The sequence below is a fragment of the Morus notabilis genome, unplaced genomic scaffold, assembly GCF_000414095.1.
Source record: "Morus notabilis unplaced genomic scaffold, ASM41409v2 Scaffold158, whole genome shotgun sequence".
NCBI lineage: Eukaryota > Viridiplantae > Streptophyta > Magnoliopsida > Rosales > Moraceae > Morus > Morus notabilis.
The window spans coordinates 101643-111269 of record NW_010364156.1 but is presented as its reverse complement, the minus strand read 5'-3'; the positions used below and the strand labels follow the sequence as shown (position 1 = coordinate 111269).

General features: G+C 38.2%; 2 protein-coding genes across 2 annotated transcripts; one reads left to right on the top strand and one right to left on the bottom strand.

The window, feature by feature from the left end:
- Positions 1–1123: 1123 nt before the first annotated feature.
- Positions 1124–6002, top strand: LOC21390430 (membrane protein of ER body-like protein). Its single transcript, XM_010105875.2, has 7 exons — positions 1124–1464; positions 1884–2378; positions 3023–3076; positions 3690–4406; positions 4746–4916; positions 5026–5087; positions 5158–6002. Exons 1-7 carry the CDS (start codon positions 1215–1217, stop codon positions 5620–5622), a joined length of 2214 nt encoding a protein of 737 aa, XP_010104177.1. The 5' UTR covers positions 1124–1214; the 3' UTR covers positions 5623–6002.
- An 800-nt stretch (positions 6003–6802) lies between these two features.
- Positions 6803–9566, bottom strand: LOC21390429. The gene is made up of 2 exons (XM_010105874.2): positions 8979–9566; positions 6803–8372 (listed from the first exon to the last, which is right to left on the bottom strand). Exons 1-2 carry the CDS (start codon positions 9233–9235, stop codon positions 6962–6964), a joined length of 1668 nt encoding a protein of 555 aa, XP_010104176.1. The 5' UTR covers positions 9236–9566; the 3' UTR covers positions 6803–6961.
- Positions 9567–9627: the final 61 nt, after the last annotated feature.

Genomic DNA, 9627 nt, shown 5'->3' with positions numbered 1-9627 from the left:
TATTATATTAAATATAATAATAACTATATAAATTATAAAGTTAAATCGTTGTGAATAGTTAAAAATTACAACTATATTTTTTTCAAAATCTTATCAAACACTCAGTTGCTTTTCGTAACAGTTATTTTTTCTTTCAACACAATTAAAAGTATTTTTTTTGAAAATCTACAATAATACCAAACTAAGCCAAATACCCATTCATAGAATTATGGATAAAGCATTAGAAAATATGAGACAAAATTATTATTGCTTATTAATGCTTAGCATGGTGACTTTCTTTTTCTTTTAGCATGGTGAATTGTTTGGCCACAATTTGATCAATTGATTATCCATTCAACTCCAAGAGCTACAATAATCACCGTAGCCATAAATTGAGAACTCTAATAAAATATCACGTACTATTTCTGAAGAAGAGAACAGACGTATAATTATCACTAAAACAAAAGAAAGCAGGCTATAACATTATTATTGCTCATTAATATGTTTCTTGTGGTGGTGGTTTGCTTCACTTCAATTGACCATTGAATTGTCCATCCAAACCCTTGAGAGCTAAAAAAAGATAATGAATAACATAGGGCATTTATAATGCTTTCAACAGTACTATCCAGAGAGTAGGTAGCCCATTTTCAACAATGCACAACTCTTCCATCTCATTCATTCATTAATTTATCTAGAATCCTAGACCCAATTTATACGGGTCACACATAAATACTCACATACATATGTTTTTTTTTTTTTTGTTTGTTTGAACAACTCAGACATGTTTACATGTATTCTACGCGTATATATATATATATATATATATATTATATTATAAAATGAAATTGCATTGGGAACCTAATTATGACAGGACACATGGATAGCACCATCATCCTGCCAGCTATCTTCTTATTTATTTATTTATTCATTTTGTTGTTGAATTTATGACTGAGAAGAGGAGGTAGCCCAACTTGCATTCCTACGAACCAAATCACCACATTTGATCTCCAGTTCATTAATATTAATATTTATATATGCATATATCTATATATATAGAGTTACATTAGAGGGGCAATAAGGTAATAATACCGTAAAGACTAAAAGAGGAGACTTGAGTTGAGACTGTACTTAAGTGGGGCTTATACTTTGCAGTTCTTGCATTGAGAAGAAGCCACAAAAAACGAGAAAAAAAAGAAGGGTGGCCTGTGACTGAGTGTTCCTCATTGCTCTTTAAGATGGAGGCGGTGAAGCCATGGGAAGAGGTAGAAGTAGAAGTAGACGAAGACGCTTTGAGAGGAAGAATGCCACGTCAGCACACGGCAAATACTACTATTACCACCACTACAATTACTACTTCCAAGGATGTTGATGATGATGATGATACTAGAAGTGGGAAATCCTCTGAGAGATCTTCCAGTGATGATGAAGCTAATAATATTGGAAATCCAACAAATGGAGTTTCAGTTTCTCACGGCGAAAATGGAGGTACGTGAATATTGAGAATATTATCAGTAAAACCTACGACTTGTTTTTTTTTTTTTTTTAAACTGAGATTTAGGTAACTGAAAAATGTCCTTCTACTGTACTTGACAATAACAATCCCACGCGCCCTCGCACAAAAGAGTGTGAAAGAGAGGTTTGTTTTCTTTACAGCATTGTCCAATCTGGTTTTAAGAATCTCTCAGATTTTTACAAAGGTTAAGGAAGAAGGACCCTACCATAGTTTGTTCTGTTTTTTTTTTTCTCTCTCTAATTTTTCCGTGTACTTTGATATTCTTGTCGCTTTCACTTCCGTTTTGTCAAACTTCTTTTTGCCGAATAATTTTAATATTTTCCATAAAAGTTTTGAAATTTGTAGATCAAATTCTACATACACATATGTATTGATGGATGAATGATTTCAGATACCAAATCCACAAATGGGCACTCGGGATTGGACAACCGGTACGACGGTTTTCTTGTTTCCGAGGGAAATCCTGCGGATCAGACATTGGAGCTGGAAACAAACGGATCGAAGTTTGAGAAAATTGATGTAGTCAAGGTCGAAGTTGAGAACGATGGCTTGCCTGATTTGACTCCTTCAGCTTCTTCTTCTTCTGCCCAGAAGGAAAATGGAAAGTATGTTTCTCTAAGCAATTGTGGGACGAGTGAACGTGAGGACGCTATTACGAGAAGCAGAATTGAAGAAGAAGAAGAAGAAGAAGAAGAAGAAGAAGAAAAAGAAGAAGAAAAAGAAGAGGAATTGGATATTGAAAGGTTGTATAATAGGCAAGGTCAACATGAGTTTGTGTGTCCTAATTGCAGGGCGTGTATCACGAAGGTTCTTGTTCGCCAGAGAGCTCCACCCCCTCCTGATAGAGTTCGATGCACATCCTGCTTCAGTTTCCTCACTCTTGCAGGTTCTTTTCTTTTTCTTGATAGTTTTCGATTTTCATTTTTTGTCGATGAAAAAAGGCATGCGAAGACTATGTGCGGTTTAGTAAAAGTTAATTTTGTATCTTTACATGTTAGAACACCACTGATAAGAAGGAAGTCAGTGTCTTTTTCCGTTAAGATTTTAACAATCGGATGGATAAAAAGGACTTATTTGAGACAATGTAGTACATGACTATCAAGACGGAAGTCATGCCTTTACAAAATCTAATCTGGGACAAGTTGATAGATCGTATACTTGTTTTGAGATGTTTTGATAGTTAGGGCCTAAATGAGATTTGGGGTGGACTTAAATAAGTTTGATCCTTCGCTCTGAGATGTTTCAAAAGTTAGGGACTAAATGCGATTCGCTTGGGACTAAAATAAGTTTGATCCTTTCTCTTTTACTATATGCTGTTTATTATACGTTTTACAGTATGTAAAAAACCGAACTATGAGGGTTGTGCTAGAGAGAACCACTACCAGAACCATCCATTACCAGTCTGCTTTGATCAATACTTTTGCATGCCATGGCATTTGTTTGTTTGTTTGTTTGTATATTCTTTTAGTTCAAATGATTATCTGATATTGAAAAAGGTTGTCACTTTAACCATTTGTTTCAATTGAGCAGGCAAGATCTTCTGGCCAGACCCAGACAGTGACCGGGAAAACACTAACAATCTAGGTAACTAATATTCTTTCTTCCTGTAAAAGTTTTTTGCAAGTATTTTTATTGGAATTAATTAATTAGTTTCAAGAAGTTTCTCAATCACGGATATTGCTTTCATATGGTGGAAGGATATTATTAGTTTACTTCTTGCATTAACCTTTTTGGAATGAGATATAGCCATGTTAGAGATAGCTTTTAAAGTTGAATAATCAAATATAGTCTACCAATGTTAGGAAACCCTACTTTTGTTACCAACCCAAGTGGCAATCTTTCAATATTAATTGACGTTACAATTTTTTAAACACATATGAAGGGAAAAATGAAAACTCGCATTCTATGTACGTTGGTAATAAAAAGTTGGGATAGAGTTGTGGTCACAACATTCTTTTTAGCACCTGGATGTGGTGCTTAGTTATGAGGACTTAGAACACATTATGTTTATCAGATCAGTCAGAAGGCTCCTTTTTTTTTCTCTCTTTATATTATAAAAAATAACAAGACAAACTTTTTCTTCTAGTTTAACCAGGAGTTGTACTTGTTTGGTGTTGATTGGTTTCAACATTTTTCTTTTTCCGTGTTAGGATGACATTGAGTATAACTAAACATTTTCTGACCTGATCTGATGCAGAAGAGCAACTTTTACCTGATCACTTCCGTGAACCACAGCGTGATCAGAGTGGCCAAGCTGCACCAAGCAAAACTCCAGTGGCTAGACAGCCTGTAGCAGCTACTGCAACAACTCAACCCCTAGAACGTAACTCTGAAATACAATCTCATCAAAATAATCAAGCTTCATCAGCAGTTGAAACTCCAGTGCTAGAAAAACCGATTGGAGCTGTTGTATTTACAGAAGATAAACCATCTTCAAACGATCCCAACGACATTACTGGACTTCAAGAGCAAGTTCCATCAAGAAGTGTAACTCCAGTACCTGAACAGCGAATTGGAACTGAAGTAAATACTACTAAACCATTGCCAAATATTTCAGACAACATTACCGGAGTTCAAGAGCAAGTTCCATTAAATGACTCAAATGGAACATTGCATGACAAGAAGCCCTCGGCGTTCAAATTAGCTGGAGCCATTATGTCCGGAACAAGCAGAGGTTTCAGACGCAAAGTTGAAAATAATGTTACAGAAAAAGTTCCGTCGCTTGAAACAAAGAGACCAGAGCTAGATGATCCAACAACTCCGTTGCTTGCCCCTGAGGTAACTGTGACTGTAACAACTAAGGCTCCAGCACCTGGAATAAATTTAACTGTTTCAACAGGACAACTCTCCATTCATGAAGGAGTAGTTCCTGGTGGAATTCGTCCAAATGTTCCAGGGGAAGAAGACGCTGAAGGTATAATAAGCAATACGTGCAAAATGTTTATGAGGACAACAACTAAAAGTCGCACATGCACAATCTTAATGCATTGCATGCTAGAAAACAATCATTAAGAGGAGCCTAATTGGACACTCTAACACAGGTTTAAAGCTGAAAGAAGCCAAATATGAATGATTCATTACTTTTTAGCACCCTTTTGTTGGCCTGGTCAAACTCATCTCTCCACCAGAGATTAAGTTTTCTTTTTATGTCTTGATATTGCACTTGTCAATTGCATCATTTGTTTTATACTTTTGCATTGTGGTTTAACACACTATAATCTAAGCAAAAGCGTGATAATATTTGTCAAAGCAGGTCTTCTTGATACGAGAATCCCTATGCCAACAGGAGAACTGATATTGGTTCCTACACCCGACAGTTCTAAATCATGGGAGATCCTAAAAGCCATCGTATATGGTGGTTTAGCTGAATCAATTGCAAGTTTAGGCATTGTGACTTCCGCAGCTAGCGGCAACGCAACCACATGTAAGCCGTTTTGCTTCATTCTCTCTGTAGACTGTTACGGGAATTGTTAATATCAAAGTTGTTCAATTTAGTTATAACTTTCGAGCATGTATATTTTTTTGATTTGCAGTGAACATTGTATCTTTGGCGTTGGCAAATCTGCTTGGTGGACTATTCATTATTGTTCATAATGTGAGTGGCTCTTCCATTTGTATTCACTAGTCTTTTTCTTATCATAACTAGTCTGCTTGGTGGACTACAGATTTGGGAACTGAAAGATGATCAATCAAGAGTGCCCTGCAGTCGCACTAATGAACAAGTGGATCGATACGGAGAAGTACTTGGAAAGAGACACAATTTCATCCTCCATGCCTTTGTTGCCATGCTATCATTCATTATTTTCGGATCAGTACCTCCTGTGGTCTACGGTTTCACGTTTCGTGAGACCGATGACAAGGACCTCAAGCTTGCAGCAGTTGCAGTTGCCTCACTCGTATGCATCACGTTACTGGCGGTTGCAAAGGCCCAAGTCCAGAATCCACACAAATATTTCAAAACCGTGTTTTACTATTTTGTGATTGCTCTTGGGGTCTCCGGTGTTTCATTCTTGGCAGGCGAGTTTATCCGCCAACTAATGGAGAAGATCGAGTCCTCCGAGTTGATTCCAGCTTTTACTCCGCCTCTTCTTGGGATGGCCACAGAAAAACGCCCATGGAGTTCCTATTGACGTGTTAGGCCGGCCGTAGAATTTTTGTAGTAATTGTTTTGTCGTTGAGTTCATGTTCTAATGTTGCGGAGCTCCTACAAAAACTCCTCTCTTTTTTTTTCTCTCTAATAAACTGCAGTTTTCTCCTGTCCTTTTTTTTTTTTTTTGGTCTTTCTTTCGTTGATGGATGGTTTGGAAGGAATAAATGAATCCTACGATAGAAGAATAGAGGAATTCGAGTGGCGTCATGACTCTCATGAGAACAGAAAATTGAGGACGTTTGTAGTTGGGGGGACAGTACTACACTGCAATGTAAGGGTTTTGTAAACATTACTGAGTTGGTTCTCAAGTTGTGTTTCCTGTTGTTCTTTTATACTTCTTGCAACACTTCTTTGCTTCGATATATTGTTTGAGAAATTCAAACAGAAAACAAAATGATATCAAAGAACAGAGGTCTTAAAGACAATATGGGTACAAAAAGTTTTTAGTAGCTTGAATTTTTTTTTTAAGGCAACCACTTCGCTAGAACTCCAAGAGAAAAACTCACCGGTGGAATCTTCACTTTTAACTGTTGAATTAATTTTTCAACGGTTAGATTTGTACATATTCGTATTAAAAATTTATAACGTGTCACACAGAACTATTCTTATTATAAATTTAATTAAAAAATTAATCTAACAGTTAAAAATAAAAATCCTATCAAGGGAAGTTTTTTTTTCACAGTAAAGAATGCCATTTTTGAATTCGTAAGGAGTCATTAAAGTTGCTCCAACGTCACCGAGTAACAAACTTTTCGAGAATCTCCTACGGTGCACTTTTTTTTTAACACATACACCGACACCGACACCGAAGGCGAACTTTTTTGACTGTTGAAAGAGTGAAACGGAAAAACATGGGCCACATGGCGAAAAATAAATCCCTTATGACATAGTACATGATAGAAAACAGGACTATCAAGAACACATGACAAAAACAGCCTCCTGTTTGCCTGTCGCCCATGTACTGTAGCTTTGCCCAAAAGTAATTTGGAAAATGTCCCAGAAATGCATTTCACATTTGTAAAAGAGGAATTTGACTGCAATGATTTTGCACTTGTCATTGATTTGATAGTCGTTCAGTCTCATAAGCAATTGTGTTACGAAAATGTTTTAACAATTAACAACAAACATGACTCACTGGGAAGAAAATTACAACTTGGCCGAATTTTCTTATTCACCTCAGATCAATGTCATGCACAGGCACAACAAATATGTTACACTATACCTAACGGAACTCATATGGGCACTAATTTAAAGTGCAAAACACTATGAATTTTGTTGTCAATTACTTTCACAAGTATTACACAAATTTAAGAATCGTTTTAAAACATCCATCTTGGAGATGAATGTACTGTACTTTGTTGGGGTCTGTTCTTCTGCTCCAAGTTGTTCCGGTTCTTCATGATTGAAGAGACAGTTGGGCTGTAAAAGTCATTACTCCTTTGAGAAGTAGCCCCTTGAGAATACATCTTTCTTCCATGGACAAAGCTCCTTTGCTTTTCAACCAAAGTCCTACGAGCCACCGGGTTCCTTTGGACAGTTCCCCACCTATTGTAGCTTACACAGCTCTGGCTCCTACCGACTTGCTGAAACTTTCCCTCTCCAGGGCTTGTATAATTCCGACTCTCGGCGGTTTCTGCAGAATACATAGTCTCTCCCTCACTGCTATAGCCATTATAACCATTCTGCATCTCCAAAATTTCGACAGGGGATGAACTAGACTGGACCTCACTCTGAGCCCCACTCACAGAACCTGTTGAGGAAACTTCAGCATTAGCATCCGGACCGGTAAGTCCTCTTTCCTTATTTTGGTCTTCCCCTTCTCTTAGTGGTCTCTCTCGTGATGGTTCCCTGATAAAATTCTCACCAGAACTCGGGAGCAGCAGCTTGGCTGGCCGCTTTGGACTTACAGGTCTAACTACTTTTGGAGGGAAATTGATATCCAGAAGCTGAACTGGAGAACTTTGTTTTTTCTGAATAGGAACAGCGTTTAACTTTGGGGATTCATATATTTCTGGAGTAGGAATTCCCTGTATGTGCATAGCATGTGGATCCGTTGTTCGGGTTTCTTCTTCAACAGTGTTCTCTGCTGGAGGAGAACAGCTCGGTCCAGGCTGATCCCTAGCTTTGGAGATGGCATTTGATGAAGATGGTGTTCCATCTTGATCCGCTTCAGTTGACTTGAAAACTCGCCGCAGTGTAAAGGAAGCGCATGAATGCTCACTCTTCTGGCCCGTGGACATCAATCGAATGATTGGCAACTTCGGTTTGTTAAGATCATCAAGACTACCTTCCCAGTGCTGGTTTAACCAATCGCAGATGATGGGAATCGGGATGCCAAATTGCATAGGGAAATCCTTTTTCCACGACGACGAGGATGACGAAGATGTCGATGAGGACTTATTAGTTGGCGATGAGGCTAGCTTCATAGGATCACAGATCATGAAAGCAAGATTTCCTTGCACATCAAATCCGGCCGACCCAGGGCTCCACATTACTCCATCCGTGGACAATTTTATGAGATTGTCAGTGGCTATAACCACCTTTCCTTCACCAACTGTCAACTCTTTTTTCTCCGTATGGCCTAAAAGATAAACTACACTACCCAGATCCAGAGTTGGTTTAGAACAAGTCTTCAAGTAGTGAGGATGTTGCCCCTGGGCATTTGAATCTCCATCCATGGAATCTAAACCCACTATTGTAAGATCCAAAACGGAGCTGGTAATGAAAAACCTGCAACGCAAATGAAAGAATAAGAAAACCTATCTGATAACCTTAATGGTGCCAGCATAATCACGATTACACTAGCTAATAAATCCTCTCTCTCTCTCTATAAATATATATACGCATATATATATATATATATATATATATCATTAACCTACGAGTGCATGATTAAACTAGTTATTCTAGTTAAGAATTTAATCTAGTTAATTTGCTAGCACTATCAATTTAAGATGGCAAGAACTGATCATAAACCAGTGCAACTAAAATCCAGTAATCATTTTCACATTGGATCTCCTTGACTAATTCAACTGTCACATAAAACATAATGTCAAATAGAGAAAGAAACAATGTCAACCAATTCAAATGTCACATAAAACATAATGTCAAATAGAGAAAGAAACAATGTCAAGCATTAATGGCTGAGGAAAATGAAGTTGAGTGAACAAATTTAAAAATTTAGAGAATTTATTTAAGTATCATTCCGGACCTAGGAAAACAGAAATGGAAAAGAGATAAATTTCCTCTCCTCCCACATTAAAGTGCAACTAGGTTCTGCTCACGTTAAAACCCTTCGTTTACTAAAATGTAGCTTAAAGCGAGCTTGGTACGGACCTGTGAGGAAAGAGAGTAGCAGCGACGCCGTTTTGGAGACGGATCTCGGCGGATTCTGCGGCGGAGACGGAGGGAAGGTTGACGTGAGTGGACAAAAGGAGGTTCCTGTGGATCAAGAATCCGGTGCCGAAGATCTCATTGGCGGCGCCGGAGGTTGTGGCCATGGCCGGAGCCTTGCCGGAGAAAATGGCGGCTTTCATCCTCTCGGACTTGCTCACTCCCTTGCAGAAACACCACGATTCTCTGAGACCGCCCATTTTTGGGGGCAAAATTTCGGATTCCCGGGGATTCAGTGGCTTTCCTTGTAATAATTATTGGGATCTATAGCAAGGCATTTGATTTTCTCTCTTTTTTTTCTTCCTGTTTCTCTCTCTTCGTTTTACAAATGTGCTTGCATTGGAGAGAGAGAGAGAGAGAGAAGAAGAAGAAGTTGGTCGTGAAGTGGGTAAGTAAAGGGGTGTGGGTTTGGTATGAGCTGGACTTAGGCTTAGAAAAAGGGGAAGGAAAAATGGGTGTCTGAGATAGAGTGAGGCGAGAGTGAAGGAATGAAACTTGTGCTTGAGACAAGTGCCAAATCTGGGAGAAAGATTATCTCTCTGTTACCGTCGGTGTAATCAAATGCTCGTGCTATACTGCTATTTAAGGGCCA

Bases quoted from the DNA above. Each gene is read 5' to 3' on its own strand.
- LOC21390430 (XM_010105875.2), top strand. From the start codon at position 1,215: ATGGAGGCGGTGAAGCCATGGGAAGAGGTAGAAGTAGAAGTAGACGAA. The intron at 4,407-4,745 runs GTATAATAAGCA...TTGTCAAAGCAG, and splicing joins AGGGGAAGAAGACGCTGAAG to GTCTTCTTGATACGAGAATC. The intron at 4,917-5,025 runs GTAAGCCGTTTT...TTTGATTTGCAG, and splicing joins TAGCGGCAACGCAACCACAT to TGAACATTGTATCTTTGGCG.
- LOC21390429 (XM_010105874.2), bottom strand. From the start codon at position 9,235: ATGGGCGGTCTCAGAGAATCGTGGTGTTTCTGCAAGGGAGTGAGCAAG. The intron at 8,373-8,978 runs GTCCGTACCAAG...TTTGCGTTGCAG, and splicing joins GCTACTCTCTTTCCTCACAG to GTTTTTCATTACCAGCTCCG.